This window comes from Lates calcarifer, linkage group LG17 (genome assembly GCF_001640805.2).
Source record: "Lates calcarifer isolate ASB-BC8 linkage group LG17, TLL_Latcal_v3, whole genome shotgun sequence".
NCBI lineage: Eukaryota > Metazoa > Chordata > Actinopteri > Centropomidae > Lates > Lates calcarifer.
The window spans coordinates 12,120,191-12,138,125 of record NC_066849.1 but is presented as its reverse complement, the minus strand read 5'-3'; the positions used below and the strand labels follow the sequence as shown (position 1 = coordinate 12,138,125).

The following is a 17,935-nucleotide window of genomic DNA, read 5'->3' as shown; positions in this document are numbered from 1 at the left end:
AGATTTAAGAGAGAGAGAGGAAGAACAAAAGTAAAATCCTGAATGAAAGAGCAGGAGACACAAAGAAACTTAGCCTGAAACATACATCGAGACAACCAGATCCATAGTGTTACACTGAAATGTCTTTAACATTGAAAATCAAAGCTGTCGTAGTTTGTGTGCATGTGCTTTTGGAAAAGAGGTTGTCTGCTCTTTATACTAAACACTGAAACTCAGTGTTTAGTATAAAGAGCATTTCATTCAAACACAGTAGCTCACATCTTTTATTACTGCTTATCAAATCAAGTGTATCTGTGTTAATAGCACTCCAGAGATTAATTTTGACTGATACTAAATGAAGACAATGTATTTTACGGGGAGCGATAGGTATGATCGTCTGGTTTCTTCAATGCATTGGGTACATTATGACTAAATGTGCAGCTAGGATCTAATTAATGGTCAAATAAATCCATTGTAAAGGGGACTTAGTGGAATTGTTTGACACTGTAAGGAACCTCATGGGGCAACATCCAGGTATTTTCAGAATGTGATCTCTTAAATTTAGGAGAACCATTATAAACATCGGTGCCAGTCAAAAGAAGATATTTTATTGTCAGATGCTCGTATTGTGTGAATGATACATTATTGCACAGCAACATGTTTTGAAAATACAGGTCAATTTGATTAAAAATGACTTGTAAATAGAAGCATGTATACCACATTTACTGTTAAGTGTACAAAGTAAAGACTATTTCTGAATCCACTTGACTTGTATGATCTTTTCTTTGTGTAGACACATGAACTCAATCCATCTTTAGAGATGAAGGGTCATAAATCAGAAGGACTCTGTAAACCATCATGTTCAAGTCCCAAAGTGTGCTAATGCTCCAGTCATTAAGAAGAAACCCACCTTCTGTTGAAGAGCTGTGTATATCCATTCAATGTAAATCTATTCAGTCTTCATATTTACTTCTTACGGAATTTATTCTTCTTCTTGTTTCTCTTACCAGCTCCCTGCGCTGCTTTCTCTGTCACAATGTGCTGGTATTTCTTTTTGTTGTTGCTAGTGAGAGAAGAGGAAAATATATTTTACATGTTTGCATTTTTCAAAGTTGATGCAAAGGATTACTTATCTAAATCATTTTGCACAAAATGTCTTTATATTAAGTTATTTCAGAAATTTCAGTGGCGCCACAGTTACAAAAATGTAAGATTATTATCTACAGATTTACGCTGTCCCTCCTGACTCTTCTCTGTAATGAACCACACTGATAATGCAGCACATCTACACACTTGGTGACAATTAACTGTAGAGCAAATTAACACAGTGCTGTATTGCCCACACCCTGTCTACAGAACCCTCTACAAGGTTAGCAAAAGCTACTTCATAGTGTCTGTTCTAGTGTCACAAGGATCTGAAAGATACATGTAAATGAAAACTCACCCTGCTAATATAAAGTTGCTGTTGTTAAGCTATCTGTGTGAGTGGGTTTTCTTTAAGGGGTAAATAAGTTCTCCCTTTTCAGTGGGCACTGAAACCTTGCCAGACTTGTGACATAATCACATGACCACATCCACTGATGGTGTTTGTGCGACTCAACTTACTGTCTGAACTCAGCGTCAGCCAGCAGCTCCTCCACCATGGTCCTCTTCCTCTCCTTCTTGGGAATATGGGAATGATAAAAGTCGATTGCGCTGTCCACCACTGTACCAACCTGTACCACAAATACACAAACATACACATTCAAAAATACACTTAATCACAGCATACAGATAATGATGATATAAAAGCAAAATTCTCTGAGAAGCAGGTGATTTGTGTTTTGGTTTTTGTTTTTTGTTTTTTTCTTAACTGACCTGAAAATACTTGGGAAAGCCATCTCTGTCGTTCTTCTTGTAGAACCTCTTGGGGTCCATGGAGCCTCTCATCTTCAGGACTTTGAGGTCTCCTTTCAGCTCCTGGGTGATCTCTGGGGCTTTCATATTAAACCAACCATCTCCTGTTGATTTCTCCTTCTCTGCCTGGGAAACATAATGACTTCAGTTATTTGAAAAGCAATTGAAAGGCACTGATACATGATACACATTGAGCAGACGGGAGCACAGCCCATCTACAAACCAAAGCATTACTTTGTAAAACTTACTCTGCGTTTCAGTTTTAAGGCTTGTTTGGATTCACTGTATGGAGGCACCGCGTCCTTCTTTTCAAAGTCTGGTCCAATCACACTCTTCTTCATCACCTGTGGATAACAACAAAAACTTCAACACTGCAAAGCACCAAACTCTGTCAACACTCCACTACTCAGAGATAAAAGGCCAAAGTCAAAAAGATGTGGAGAGAAACCATGAATAACACCATCTCAGGTGTTATTGGATTTACTCGTCCTTGCATAACTATAAAGTTCATTATTCATTCTGCATCACAGATCACCTTCAAAGGAGGAAAAATCAATCACTTATTTACCTCATCTTGGATCTTCTTTTCCTTCAGTTTTTGCAGTGAACTGGAGACAGGTTTTGATTTGCTGCCATCAAAATTGATGTATAAACCCCCGAGCTCCTTCAATCTGATGCCGGGGTCAATGCGGCTGGACAACTCTTTCCTGAAACAAATTGGCAGAGAGAAAATTCCTCAGGAGGAGCAGTCATGTCTCATTTCTCACCTGTGGACCCAGTTATAATAATAAAATATAATAATAATGATGTGTCAAACAGTGTGGCTGCTCAGCATTTTAAGGATAAGTCTGGTGATATTCTGTATTTTTCTTTCTGACAGCAAAACTCATGAAAAGCCCAGAGCACAACAATGAACTGATCCTACAAACAAGTGTCGTCTGGGCATCAAATATCTGATATATCTAACTCTTCTGTGCCATAGAGCTCCATTATTGTCCAAAAGCTACACATTAGTGAGCCACACTGTTGCACTGGATGACGTTACATCCTTTACATGAACATGTGGTTGATTTTGAATCAGTCCTACATACACTGTTGTGTCTTGTGCTACCAGAAATACTCACTGGAACACTAAATATGTATTCATCCACAGCTAAAAGTAGTCCCCAACAAATGCTGTATTTACTTTCATGTACTCATTATTAACTGCCAAAAACTACAGAGTAGAAAACTGGTTTGACTTTTTAAAAGAAACATGAAACTTTATAGTAGTGAACTGTTTTTACAGACTTGCATCTTCAGAAGAAAATAATGGTCTTGGAGCTGAGAGCCACAGACAGAGTGGGGAGGCCAGAAAAAGTATTAAGAGATGAATTAACACTTTGTTGGTTTTGGTCGTGGATTTTGTTGACAGTAACAAAACAACAGAATAACACCAGCTCTATTCTTTGGGATCCATTTTGCTGTAGAACCAGATTTGTCTTACTTCTGCCACACAGCTTGTATTGGGAGACAGACTGTCATTGTTGGGTTTGGACTTTTAAAGGGATTGTTAGACATTTTGGGAGTTACACTTATTCACTTTCCTACCAAGAGTTTGATGAGAAGACTGATTCCAGTCTCTTATCTGACCATTGAGTATGAAAAGCTAAAAGCTAAAAGGACAATTTGCAGTTTTAGAGGTAATTATGTGTCAGGGTATTTCTTGGCTGAAAGCAGTGACTTCCTGGAGTTTTCTCATCACTGAGAGGCAGAGATGGCAGACAGCAGAGACTCTGGGAAGTCACTGCGATATATGAATGTGTTCATTAGCAAACTTGGAGGGTGGAGGTGGGTGGAGTTACTCTGCTACTGGCAACAGCTACGTACCCAGACAGATGACAGTGATATGAATCGTTCTCATCTAACGCTCAGAAAAAAAAGACATTTCCCAAAATGTCAAACTATTCCTTTAAACTGATTTGTTGACAATATGAGGAAAGCCGCCTTTATCCTTTAACTGTCACATGTTGCAGAAAAAAACTCAACATTTCTGTTTGTTAATGTACATGTTTGCATTCCTAAGCGAATGAACCACTCTCACTTTTCATATACTTACAGCTGAGGATTTCGACTCGAGAAGAGGATTTTTGTATCTTCGTCATCGTCATCATCCCCCTCCTCATCCAGAAACTCCTCATCTTGCTCCTCCAGCCCAGCTTCTTTCGGTTTGGCCTCCTCTTCCTCCTCCGTTGGCCTCTCCTTGTAGTAATGTTCATCGGCCTCTTGTCCGGGCCGAGTGTCAATCATAAACAGTCCTGCAACTGATGCAGCCGCTGCGTCTGACTTCTTGGAAGGTCCTCCTCTTTCCTCCTCCTCCTCCTCCCTGTATCCCAAATCCTCCTCTTCCACTTCCTTTTCCTCCTCCTCTTCAGCATATTCATCTTCATCATCGCTGCTCTCCAGCAAGCTGGTCACTTTTGACTTCTGGACAATGACGTCTCTAGGTCGCTGTTCAGAGTCAGAACCCACTGTGATTTTGTGCTGCTGGCTAGATGTTACCTGAATGGACTCGACTTGCACCTCACTGGCATCAACCACCTGCTGAGTGTCTGCGTTCACTGTGCTGACTTCCATTTTCTCCTCCACACTGGGCCTGGTTTCTGCAACTGCATCCTCATCCGCACCCTTATCTCCCTGTGCCTGTGATGAGTGGGCGTCCACATCAGCTACCTCCATGGCTTCGACCTTCTCCTCGGTGATTTCAGAAGCCTTCTCACATTCTGTTATTGCAACTGATTGGCAAGGCTTTGACGGCTCTGATGACTGGATCATTTCCTGCATCATTTCCATCTCTGAGGTGTCCCCGTCTTTATTTTCAGCAGACGGCTCCTCCTGCTGGTCTTTGGCCATCACTGCAGGCTCACCAGCAATTTCTTCCCTTTCTCCCTTTTCCACTACTTTCGTATCTGCCTCATCTAATGTAAGACCAGCACTATTCACTCCTTCTTCTTTCTCCAGCGTCTGGTTCTCATGTTCCTCCAATAGTGTGCAGTCAGCATCCTCAGCGATCACCGTGCTTTCTAACCTAGAGTCATTTAATGAGCTGTCCTCTTCAGTCGGCTCTCCGGCTTTTTCTAGAACAGCGCACAGGTCTTTCGCTGAGCGCCTGGACGCCGGAGTGCCTCGGCTGCTGTTCCCTGAGCCTGTCCGGCTGCTGCAGGGAGTTCCCTTGCCCAATGGGGAATGCACGCCCGTCAGCTCAGAGTCAGAGTCCAGAGCTGTGGGACGTGTGGACTGGGTCCTGCCCCGTCGACGAGTGGACATACTGAAAGTGGGCCCAGACTCAAACCCGTCAGATTCACAAGATGGTGGCTCGCTGACATCTACAGTTGCTGGTGTCTTCCCTCTAGCTGCCCTGGTCTGTCGACCAGTCGGAGCAGGGGACTGAGAGCCTTCCGAGGTCTCGTGTAGGTGTAGGGGGACGGGCTGTGTTTGCCTTCTAGATCTTGTGGATCTACGGGTGCTGGACTTAGGAATGTCAACTCCTGAGACACTGGATGCGCAGCTGTCAGCATCTGAGACCTCTGAGTCCTCAGTTTGGTGTTTGGCGGACGATCGGGTGCGGGCAGGTGTTCTCTGACTTCTGGTAACTCTCTTGGATTCAGACACCGCAGAGCCGCAGGACTCGGAGTCCAGCGCATGGCCGACCTCGACATCTTCCTCCTCAACACGAGCTGGGTCAGAGGGTTCAGCAGTCGTCTTGCTCCTTGTGCTCCGGCGACTTCTCTGGCCAGCTTTCGACGCTGAAACTGCAGAAGAGCACGACTCCACCTCAGATACCTCTTCATCTTCCCGACTCACTGCACGGGGCTGTCTCCTCCTGCTTCTGGTGCGCGTCACTGGAGGTTCGATGTCGGACAACACGGAGCAGCAGGACTCCAGGTCTGACACGTCTCCTTCATGGGTGGAGCCCACTGGTGTGGAGGGCTGCTCTGGACTGTGTAGTCTGGAAGCTCGGGTGCATCTTTTCAGCAAGGGGGTCGGTGGAGATACTGGAGGTCCTCCCTCACTTTTCTCAAGCTGGCTGCTGATCTCCACCAGGGCATGATGGGTAGGACTCTCTGCTTGTTTCGCAGCTCTCCGGGTTCTCCGACCAGTGGAAGGAGTGGCCTGTGGGGCAGGAAAACAACAAAGTCAGTAAAAAGATGGTCGCAGGGCAGAATGTGTCTCAAAGCACAGGGCTGCTGTAATTTTTTTGTTTTCTTATAATCAACAAAGACTAAAACCAAGAGTGTGTTACTCTGACTCTTTCTGACCTCACCTCTCTGTCTGTAGCAACGTTAGAAACTGTAAGCAAATGTTACTCAAACTGGAATCACAGGAGTATTTGTTGGGGACTACTTCCAGCTGCGTACAATTACACATTTGGTTCTCTACAGTGACGGTTTTCATGATAACGAAGGGCCATTCACTTCACTCACCAATGTGTTTTTACTGGTTTATGGAGCAACAAAATTAGATTTTGGGGTCACAGACAATAAATGATGTTAGGATCAGTTTATTAATGAATTAAGAAATGTTGACTGCTGACAGCCTAAAATCATAATCTGAGGCCAGGCCATGAAGTGTTTTAACAGCAGTGCACAGGACTGCACACTAGCACCCAGTGTAAGGACATTAATTAATTTCTAATTAATCTCTGGTATTAAATGCAAAACAAGCCTATACACTTTAAGTTAGGAATTATCTTTAAAAAAAAAAAAAAAAACTAAACAGAAATTAATCTTTCCTTACAGACATTACACTCGCTTCTCTCAACAGTAGTACAGTCAGTTATTTTGTCTGCACTTGGTTATGGTGACTTGCACCCTTTAATATTTATAAATAAAACCTAACAATAAAACTCTTGTAGGAAGGAAAAAACAACCAATATATCTTAGATCTACTCTGCAGTTTAGACACATTTATTGCTTCAAAAAAACCGCAGAAGAGCCCGAGTGTTTATTAAAGGTGAACAACATGATCTCTCATTTCTGTTCATTACGAGTTTAGATGTTGAACTCTAGTCTGAGATTTGGACTGATTCATGCTGGTCGAAAGATTTACAAAAATGTATTAAGCCGCAAAAACAATCATCCAAACATTTACAAACTCTGCAAAGGAGACAGTCTGATGGTGTCCACGTGCGTCTCCACACGCCTGGTTTACTGCCACGTGACAGGCTCCAATCACCTCTAACTGAACCTTTACACGATTTCTGAACATTTACGCGTTTAAATAACGTCTCTCTTTCACACGTACCGGGACGTCGGAGGACTGGTCGGAGTTTGTTTTAGCCGGAGAGCTTACGCGTACTCCTCTCCTGGTGGCCACCATCTTGCTCGGTGGCTGCTACCCCCTCACTCTCACTTCCGGTGTGATGGCTAGACTAGACTAATCGATAAAGCGAGATGAGACACAGGCCGAACAAATGATCGCAGAGCTGTGACCCAACTTCAAATCACCAGTTAGTAGTTTAAATGTCAGTTTGATTTCCACCGTGATGAACTTATTTTTTTCTTAACACTTGTTTCAGGAAAAGGTTCAGTGTTGGAGGTAGTGTTCAGGTATTTTACCCAAGTAAAGATACATTACCACACTTTAAAAAATACTATTATAAGTCCTGAATTAGAAATGTTACAGAAGACTGATCAGCAAAATGAACTGCGAGTATCAAAAGAAAATGTGTAGTGTTTATATTATTATATGTTGTGTTTTTAGATAAGCAGTGCTGATGTGTTAATGTGTAAGTAACATTTCAGTGTTGTAGTTGGTTTAATCTAAACTTCTATTTTACAATATACCTTATATTTAAAATATTAGTTTGTAAAATATTTGGTAACTACAGCTGTCAAATAAATGCCCATTTAGCCAATTAGCCCAAACATTTTTTATGGGAAATTTGAAAGGAAATTATAATGAAATAAAGACCCAAAAACATGGAAATAATCTACAAAGAGATGCAAAAGATTCACACGTCATTGCACCTCTCTCTGCAGGAGCAAGTTATTCACCAAATTTGTCTTTTCAGTTTAGTTAGTTTAAAGTTTTTTTTGTTTGTTTGTTTGTCTAACACCAAAATCTTAATGGTATTATCAAACACTCGCACTGTCCCAAATATTTTTACACCAGTGCTGACATGTATTTCATCATTTTAATAAAGCCAATTCATGATATACAATTATATGACAACATTAAATATGTTTACAGTACAACAGAGAATTTGTCTTCATGAGATTTACTGGACCCTGTCTGGAAAAACAAGTGTTATTCATAAATAAAAACTTCTTCCTCAAAGTTCCTCTCATTTCCTTGACATAAACTTTCCAGTGCTATAATAACAACACATACAAATGACACCAGCCTGCTATTTATGTCGATCTCAAAATATTGCTCTACTCTCAACCCTCAAAATAATCTCATGAGCATAAGGGGGGGGGTAAACATTCCAATGCATTGCCCAAAACAGTGCATGGTTAGAAAAAAGCATGATAAAATAAAGTTATATATATATATATATATATATATATACTCACATAGTTGTCTGTTTTACCAGTTAAAGTCTAATTCAATCTGCATCATAAAATAAACATCTCCTATCACTTTTTAGCTGGGTTTGAATTAGTGCATTGTTTTTCTCAAATGTGGAATGCAAATGGTGTTATATACGGCACAAGCAATCAAAACTGCATGAATGATATCAGACTGTTTTCACAACAGGTGTTTGGAATTATTGGTACTAAAAACAAGAGATTTCTACCTATCACAGTCTTTTCATTCAAACTTGTATATTTAAAGCTTGATTCACACAAACATAGTGGAGATAAAGCAGGTATCAGGATAGAAGGAGCGAGGAGGCACTTCACTTCAGAACACGGCTGAGGAATCTTCAACTTGGATCAAAGTTTAGCAACCTACATTTTCAATCATTAAAGCAGCCTCTACTGTGTTGATAAATGGCTGATCTATCAGTGTACTGGTCACGGTGGGAGTCACATTTTGTAAAACTCACTCCTAGTTTCACAGTCTCTTCTCTCAAAACTGACACTGGTGTTGATCTTGTATGTTCATCTTCTATTTTTTATCTCACTGAGACTGAGACGATAATGAATACCTGCATCTGTTAAACTGAACAAATCATAGATAAAGAAGATGCAACCTTTTCTGTGAGATGAAACAATGACTTCGAGACTCATTCTGATTGGCAGCATCCAGTATTCAAAGCTGTTACTTTGTATGTTATGTGTGTGTGTGTGTGTGTGTGTGTGTGCGTATGTGAATGAAAAAGGAGGAAAATGGCTTCATCCCTGTGTCCTCTTCTCTGGTGGGATGTGCTAGGGGCTCGCCTTCCTAGCACTGACAAGGTAGCCCTTCGACTTGATAATGCCCCTGCTCTTGACGATAATAGAGTAGCGCAGGACCCACTCAAGCCTCCAGTCAGCGATGTTCAGGTCTTGTGTCCCCTCCTGCACCGCCTCCTGGAAGGTGGCCGCTGACATCAGCTCTGAGGACAGAAACATGAAGCCAACTGAGGAGCAGATTAAAACTCAAAAAACACAGGTAAATGCAGCTTACACTATATAAAGTACACAAAAAAGAGATCCACTGAAGCTGCATTGACCCTCATTACAATGCATTTGTTATGATTGGTGTATACTATATACAATATACAGTATACTCTCTCAGCACCAAGTCAATATTTAGTAAGCAAATGTTTAAAAAAAAAAAAAAAAAAAAAAAAAAAAAAAAAACAGGTCACACATAAGCGTTTAAAAAGGCTGAGTAATTTGCTAAAACAGCTGGACACTGTAGTTTCTAGCAAATGTTCAAATATTAATAAAAGGTGCATTTATTAGGGACTATTTTCAGCAGCGGATTAACACACATTTGGAGTACTAGTGAATATTTTCAGTGGGCTATTATGTATTGTTGTTTTTCTCTGTTTGACGACAAGAAAAATACAGAATATCAACATGAATTTTAAAAAATTTAAATGAAAAATTAAAATTTTACAAAGGGTTGAGCAAAATCAAACAAACCCATCTGAGTGGCTGAAATAAAATATTATCTTTCCTTTCACCTTTGGGATCATTGTGTGTGAGCAGCTGGATGTCAAACTCCTTAGCAAACGCTGTCAGGTCAGGGGGCATCACGCAGCAGGAGGCCAGGTTGACCTGGTTACTGCTGGGCTTCACCTGGTCCAAGAAAGAGAACATGGTCAGTGACTGGCTTCATTTGGTTCAGCACAGAAAATGACCCACAGACTTGCTCTGTCAGTTTGTTTGTGTACGCAATTTTATTAACTCAGCCATCCTGAGGCAGATAACAAATTAGGCCTCACACACACACAGTTCCCACTGACCTGCGCCCAGTTGTAGAGCTGCTCCAGCAGATCTTTATCCAGGTCAGAGGTGCCAATGGCAGCAATCTGCTGGCTCCTGACCAGGGTCTCCAGCTCCTCCCAGGCTGGCTGAAGGTGAGCTAAAGTTTGGCTGTCACCCTCCTGGAGTCCAGGTGGCGCTATGATAACAGAGTCAAGCTGGGACACTGCCAGAGTCTGGCAGGCTAGGGATGAGAGAAAAACAGGGCTGTAGCACAAGGGATCAAATTTAAAAAAAAAAAAAAAAAAAGTTCTCATCAGTTGTGTTTAATTTTTAAGGTACATTAAACTTTTGCTGAAGAGATTTAAAGCTCACCCATCTCCACTGCATCTCTGATTGAGGACTGGACCGACTCACACAGGAACAGCTTGACTGAAAGAACAAGGCAACAATTAATTTGTCGTTCCCCACAAAGTGTAGCTGTTTGAAATAACCTCAGTCTTTTATTTATTCCTCATTTAGCCAGTCACTGAGGAGGGATGCTCTGATCAATCAGTCACTCATTGAATTCAGGGATTTTTCTTTATAAATGATTTGATCAGAGGTCCTTTAAATAGGTGAGGCTACAGCTACACTGCACTATATGCAGACCACATACAAGAAGAGAAATCAGGTTGAAGCAGGGACATGAACAGTTTCCGCATTCCAGTAATCTGGTTTCCCAGGCACTGACATACAGCACCTCAACATTCACATTTGTCTCTGACACTAAAATTCATAATAATGTTTGATACTTATACAAAAAAAACATGTTTATCCAGCAAACATCAAATTTCTCTCTGAAGAACACCTGGACATGCGTATGAAAACTAATTGAATGTGTAACTTTATATTTTTAATGTTCTTCTTGCGGACTACAAATCCAGCACTGACCTGAAACCTTCACCTCCTCCCTCTCCTCAGGTGTGATGGCGTCTGTTTCCTGGGGAATGGAGCAGTCCAGCGTATCTGGAAAGTCCTGCATGACATGAAAGGCACATTATTTTGAGACTGTGACATATGCAATATTACAAAAGTGGTTATTCAATCATGATTTTGTTACATAAATGTTGTTTGAGGAGACTTATTTAGACAGGTCTCTTACAGAGAGGGAGCAACAGCACCACAGAAAACCAACTCTGATTTTAAAAGTTATGATTCGAAGTGGGACAAGTGTTTTTTCACAGGCTGCATTAAAGGATTATTTTGCAGTCAAAGCCTTAATTACTGACCATCAGGAGTGTGAGAAACACTTGCCCCTTTGCACAATGTGCATCCACTAATAAATTTTCTCCTCAGATATTTGATTAGTTAAGAGAATTCTGCAGCCAATCATAATGTCTGACAGTGCACAAGCAATAAAGTGACAAGACAACAAGTTGGGCCTCATTTAATTTTACATAATACATACATACATTTAACATTGACAATTTTAACGGCAAATGAAAATATAAGAGGGAAGCGCTGGTCTGAATGTGACCTATGTGGAAACGGGACTGTGTTTATTTAGACATGATTTTGAATTTCCATCATATTTAAATAATGTGGTGTACGCCTGAAAGTGGCTTCACAAAGCAGCTCACAAACACAGAAAAATGTCACACTTTACAAAACATGTTACAAACAAATGTGTTTTTCTGCCAGTAAACATGCAGCAAACACGATCTGAGGAGGACTCAGGACTGACAATTCAACTATACCATTCTTCACATTTCCCTGCAGGGGATGTGCCTAACAAGCTTTGTATTTGCAAGTATTTAAGACCCCTCAGTTAAACCTTCCCCCATCCCCATTTGAGTCCAGTGGGCGTGGTGATAAAAGCTGAAGCAGATTAGCTGAGCCCAGCAAAAAAACAGCCAGAGCAGGGTTGTGTTCAGCAGAAATTGTGATTCACTATGTTGCACCCTGCAGCTTTTTAAATCTTGAGTTCAAGCTTTTTTCAGAACATTTTGGTTTGATAAAAGCAAATTATTCCATGGCTTCCACTTTCTAGAAATCATATCATAATTAATGGATAAAAACTCCGGTGCAAAGTGTTTTGAGCCCCTCCACCCCCACCTACCACCCAACCTAACACACACATTTGGAATGGCCCCTTTGGCAGCCAGCACTGCATGAACATTCATCATGACAGCCTCTTTTCAGTGAGCCTAGAGGCATACTTTGATGTTCATCACTACAGTTATTTTACTTTCCCAAGCACTGGAATCCTGCTGCCTGACAGCGCAGTAGCTCATTGTTGTGTAACTGCAGGTCAGGCCATAGTGTGCCGTCAATGCAAATAATATTCTAGGAGAGATTGAATTAGGTGAACGACTGTTCTCCCACAATGAAAACACAGTAGCACTATGTGATAACAGGAAGATAACTGAACGTAAACGTGTCCCCACCGTGGATGGCGGCTTTGTCATGGAAAACCAGTCGCTCAGTGTGGCTTGAATGCAGTCTTGAAGCTGAAATATGAAACAGAAAAACATGAAGTTAAATCTACATCTATAAAAACATGCACAGCTTTCAGGAAGGATCCTTGATTTTATTCTCAGCAGACGCCACACTAGCATCTGGAAAGCTGCTCTGCCAACTCACATGTCTTGGGGTGTTCTACACAATGAAATCAGCTGGACAAACCTCATGATGTCAAAATTTCACAAAACTGATTCCTAATGTGAAACATGGAGAGGAGACAACACAAGTTAAAGTGCCGGTGGGTGTTATTACAAAAGGACTACACTATTTACAAAAGGAGGGGGGCAGCTGCATCAGTACCTTAGGATATGAAAGCATATGGATGAGTGAGAAATGTTTGTGTGAGTGTTGGCAGCAGAAAATGTCAAACAAACCAAAACCTGGAGATGTGGAGCCTAGCAGAGAGAGAGAGAGAGGGAGAGAGAGGGAGAGTAGAACAGGCTTAAACAGGCCTGGCAGAGGCTGATAATTAGGTTTACAAACCACAGCTCTGATGCTGCGTTCATGTCACATGAGATGAATGGTAGAGATGTTTACAAGATATTAATGTTCATATCATCGGACAAGTAAAGACGATTGCATGAAGGTTAAAAACACTGTAAAATGACAATATAGCTCAGTTTCCATTAAATATGTACATCAGATCTTGGACGGCACAAGTTTGTATGATTTTTGGCATTATTAAATGCAGTGCCATATCGAAGCTCGTCAGTCCTAATTGTGAGTTAGATGTTGATGTGAGTGATATTTTAGGAATCTTGTTTGACATGTGTCATGGCTGCAGATTCCTGAAACACAGGACAGGTGAAACTCCTGCAAGCAGAGATGAATGACTGATGTAACAAAATTTCTAAATTACTGTCCAATATATTTTCCTGAGTTATATGCTGAGTCATAATTTGTGACACTATATGCAAATACAGAAATATCTGTGATAAGCCAAAGCTCTACCCTAAAGGACAAAGCAAAAGTCATGATTTCAATGTCCTGTTTATTTTGAAAATCAAACTGTGGCAAAGAAATTTTTATCACCTATGACCTTTGACCTTCAATACAACTGTTAAAAACTACAAAATAAACTTTGGACCAAGGCATGGTGGGTACAGCACATAGCACTGTTGGTATGGTATGTGAAGTGAAGTGAATCTGAAGTGATCATCAAAAACATAACAAGTCCAAGCAAATCCTTCTTCATTATATAACTAAAGTGAACATCTATTAAGTTCTATACCCACAGGTCAAGCAATAGATTAGTCAGTCTACAGACAATTAATTGTCACCTATACTGATATTTGATCAGTTGTCCAACATCCACTAGTTCCAGCTCCTTGAATGTGATAATCTGGTACTCTCTTCTGTTTTATATCATTGTAAATTTATTATCTTTCAGTTTTAGGCTGTGATGATGTCAACTTAGTGTCCAGCAAAACAAACCATTGACGGATAAATGAAAAGTGTTGCAGTCTTTAAATATATTTTAAATACATCTTGAGTGGTACTGCCATTTATTTTTGAGCAGTATATAAGAAATCAGACACAGTGTCACGTGGATCACCTGTTTGGTCTCTCTAGGTCTAGTTTTGTGGTAACAGCTTACAACAATCATTCAACACTGGGTTATTGTCTGTAAACTATTGACCTCAGGCGGGATCATAAAGTTACTTACATGACTGTCACACACATACAAGAGTAAATAAAACTGAGCAGCTAGTCCATTTTAGCCTAGATAAACCTCTATACACACGGACCTCGATAAGTACAACCTGAAATACACCTTTGTAAACTGATACCTGCTTTATTTGTTGTTATGGACGCGTTACACATGCCTCGCTATCCGTTACCACACAATGATATCGCCAGCCGGTTAAACATTTAGCCAGGTAGCCTGACGTTAACTTGGAGGCTAAGCTAATCAGCTACCATGGCCAGAAAACTGCCGTCGTCTTAAATTACACGTTTATTTTGTTTAACATTATCTCACCTCCTCGCTGGGAGAGCATGGACATTTCTTTTTCAGGCGACTCCGGTTGACTAAATTCCCGGTGTGGAGCCTGAGAGTCTTGGCGTGGTTCAACAACATCTTCGCCTCAGTTTTCATGTCGATGTTTTGGGGATCCATGTGGTTTTCGGGAAGCTAGCTCACAAGTTGCTAAACAGTATCTGGTGCGATGAAATGTGAGCGCGAGCAGGTGCTTTCTATCTTTCCTTGACTGCTCGTGTAACTGCTGGCTAATTACACACAACAGTACAGCCCATACAGGCATTAAAAACGATATAGTCAGGATGACTTGCACGTAGTGCTCACCGCCTTACTAGTTTGGCGGTTGCTTAGTGGCTGTGATGAAGGCGAGCCGGTCGGTGACGCCTACACGGAGGTGTCGGTGATTGTCCCGTAAAACCTGGTCAGGACAACACGGAATAACAATAAGACTACAGCTACAAAAACCGGACTGGATCAATGGAATGGAGTTTTGTACTGGAGGCAGTTCCTGTTTCTGACCGCTAGGTGGAGATGTATTGTTTCTAATGACTTTCTCAAGCTGCACAATGAAGTACAGTGACTCGAATCTTCCCTTTCTCATATATAAAGTATATTATCTGGTCTGTACATTAATCGCAGGCCTTTACTGAGGCTCTATGATATGTAGACTATATTGAGCAATACACTACGGCCCAGACTCTGCTTTTATTAATATGTCATTCCTCCAAATGGAAATAAGTTCCAGATGTCTCATGCAACATTTTACACATGAGATCACTGAGATCTTGACCGGAGTTTAAGAAAGAGAGTTCTGTGGGTTTGAACAGTGTTTTGCAACACACATGAGTTTGTACTGACTGGCTCATTAGAGCTCCAGTGGGGTTTAAGAGATCAAGTCCTGATTTCACGTTCTTGCACTTGTGCTTGAGTACTTACATTTTTTTTTCTACTTCACTATAATTGATTTTTCTAACAGCTTTCATTATTGTGCAAGAGGTTACACAAGATATCATTAGGAAATATGATTCTCTTAGCTGTATTATTACACATGATCCCAAAAGTATTAAACTATAAACATAAATGCTGTTTAAATCAGTAAATATACTAGAGCAATGTAAGAACATTTTTGAAAGGGGTCAGTCTACATAATAACTTTTGATGCTTTCAGTACAATTTGCTGCTAATACTTGTGTATGTTTGTTTCAGTTACATTGTTAATGTAATTGTTAGTTTCAGTGTTATTGCTTCTTTAATTTAAGTAAAGTATCTGATTGCCTCTTCTGCTTCTGAAACCCAATAATGAACATATAAAATAATTAAATCCATCCATCTCCATCTCAACCAGCTGTATACAATACTGAAATACTGTCAACATGTTCATGAATCAAACATAATAATGTTGTAATATATAATAGTACTCTACAGTGAGAGGCCGTTCTGCAAAATGAGGACTTTTCAATTCTGGTACTTCATCTACCTCTTGCAGTTCTTGCACTTTACTTGAGTAACATTTTGAATGCATGACTTCTAACAAAGTATCCTTAGATTGTGATACTGACAGATCTAAACACTTCTTCCATCTCCAGTGGACAAAGTTGACAGGCTACACACCTTTGTGTTCTTTGTTTCGCAACTATTTATCATAGTTTAAGTAGAAAAAGCACATGTGTAAATAAGAAAATGGTCGAATTCCAATTAAGCCACTTCATATTTAGGATCCTGGTGTTGAATTTGGCTTACAATGACTCTCAAATAGAACAAAGGTATTGTTAATGTTACTACTAACACCTAAATTATGCCAAGTCAAAATCTTTCCAGTGAAAAACATCTAGAAATGGAGTTTTAACGATGGAGTTACAGTGTGGACAGCAGTGTGTTCCCAACAGTTTGGGAGAGGGAAATCATCAAGAGGTTCACACTCATCCCAAAGATCTGACCACAAGTATAACATAATTCCCAGACACTGACATTTTGTTCCAAGTTCTTGTTTTATGGACGTAACAGACAATATTTCTACCATGAATGTCACAGTTGTGAGAACCGCTGTGAAACAGACATGGCCACATGCTAAAAGAGCCACATGGTTTTTAATGACACCTTTGATTCTCGTGTCAACTCAAGAGTGTTTGGATTTATCACTGCCTTTAAAATATGAGTTAATACACTGTATAAAAGACTTTTTGTATGCATTCAGCGGTGTAAATGTAATAAGATATTGTCGTGACATTTGTTTAGGGATTGTGTAATGACTCACATTTCTGCAATTATTTTTTTTCTTTCTATTTAGTGTTTGGGGAGGACGTCTTCCTGTTTCAAAATGACAGTGCCCCTGTACACAAAGGCAGGTCATGGAAGAAATGTTTTTCCCAGATTTGAGTGGAAGAATTTGACTGGTCTGCACATAGTCTTGACCTTCTGTTTAGCACATTTGGGATGAAGTGGAACTCTTGCCTGACCTTATCACCCAGCATCACTGCCCCATCTCCCTAATGTTCTTGTGGCTGAATGGGAGGAAATTCCTGCAACCAGGTTTCCAAATCTTGTAGGAAGTCTTACTGGCAGAGTAGATATCATTATGGTAAAGTCCACAGTTTAACAATCACAATTTGGTATAATATTTGGGTGTTCACTTACTTACTTACTTAAAACATCAACACATAGACCAGAGGTACTTTTGCCAGTTGGTAGATACATTTATCCAGACTGATTCACACACTTTGGAAATTTGAGTCACACATTATTACATGAATGCTAACATTTGAAAGCAATCAAATGGTTGCAGTGATGAGATAATAATAACAGCGGAGGGAAGAGTAAATCAATGAGCCACGGCTTTTTTCTCAGAATGCACATGGTACGCTGGAGACTTCTTTCTTCTTTTACTTCCTCAGTCTTTTTGCTGGGAATTTGGGTGTTTCAGCAACTTGGTGGTAGTTTCACTCCACATTTAGACTGACTACATTTAGGCCAACTTGGCAGTGTGGGCTTTGAAAACAGACATAATCAAAAACATTTATATACTACCTTTTTGTGACTTTCCTGGCGGATTGTTTCACTAGATTCCTGACTCCTGACTTCAAAAATTCTGGACAAAACCCCATATGTAGGATCATTTGTGGTGTTTTGGCCACATTGCTTTAGACAGCAAAAGTATTGTTATAATGCCTAAGTCAAAAATATTGAAGGTTACTCAAACATGTCAAACTGAACTATTTTTGGAAAGCTTTGAGAA

General features: G+C 40.4%; 2 protein-coding genes across 2 annotated transcripts; both read right to left on the bottom strand.

The window, feature by feature from the left end:
• Nucleotides 1–565: 565 nt before the first annotated feature.
• dnttip2 (deoxynucleotidyltransferase, terminal, interacting protein 2) lies at nucleotides 566–7,295 on the bottom strand. The gene is made up of 7 exons (XM_018673357.2): nucleotides 7,159–7,295; nucleotides 3,974–6,027; nucleotides 2,444–2,582; nucleotides 2,124–2,219; nucleotides 1,837–2,001; nucleotides 1,585–1,694; nucleotides 566–1,042 (listed from the first exon to the last, which is right to left on the bottom strand). Exons 1-7 carry the CDS (start codon nucleotides 7,231–7,233, stop codon nucleotides 946–948), a joined length of 2,736 nt encoding a protein of 911 aa, XP_018528873.1. The 5' UTR covers nucleotides 7,234–7,295; the 3' UTR covers nucleotides 566–945.
• Nucleotides 7,296–8,031: 736 nt separating this feature from the next.
• gclm (glutamate-cysteine ligase, modifier subunit) lies at nucleotides 8,032–15,074 on the bottom strand. Its single transcript, XM_018673365.2, has 7 exons — nucleotides 14,704–15,074; nucleotides 12,647–12,709; nucleotides 11,151–11,235; nucleotides 10,593–10,649; nucleotides 10,259–10,461; nucleotides 9,977–10,091; nucleotides 8,032–9,400 (listed from the first exon to the last, which is right to left on the bottom strand). The coding sequence occupies exons 1-7, from the start codon at nucleotides 14,839–14,841 to the stop codon at nucleotides 9,231–9,233; spliced, it is 831 nt and encodes a 276-aa protein (XP_018528881.1). The 5' UTR covers nucleotides 14,842–15,074; the 3' UTR covers nucleotides 8,032–9,230.
• Nucleotides 15,075–17,935: the final 2,861 nt, after the last annotated feature.

Bases quoted from the DNA above. Each gene is read 5' to 3' on its own strand.
- dnttip2 (XM_018673357.2), bottom strand. From the start codon at position 7,233: ATGGTGGCCACCAGGAGAGGAGTACGCGTAAGCTCTCCGGCTAAAACA. The intron at 2,583-3,973 runs GTAAGTATATGA...AATTTGTTTCAG, and splicing joins TCGAGTCGAAATCCTCAGCT to GAAAGAGTTGTCCAGCCGCA. The intron at 2,002-2,123 runs GTAAGTTTTACA...TATGTTTCCCAG, and splicing joins CCTTAAAACTGAAACGCAGA to GCAGAGAAGGAGAAATCAAC.
- gclm (XM_018673365.2), bottom strand. From the start codon at position 14,841: ATGGATCCCCAAAACATCGACATGAAAACTGAGGCGAAGATGTTGTTG. The intron at 10,650-11,150 runs GTCAGTGCTGGA...TTGTTCTTTCAG, and splicing joins GGAGGAGGTGAAGGTTTCAG to TCAAGCTGTTCCTGTGTGAG. The intron at 9,401-9,976 runs GTGAAAGGAAAG...TTCTGTCCTCAG, and splicing joins CACACACAATGATCCCAAAG to AGCTGATGTCAGCGGCCACC.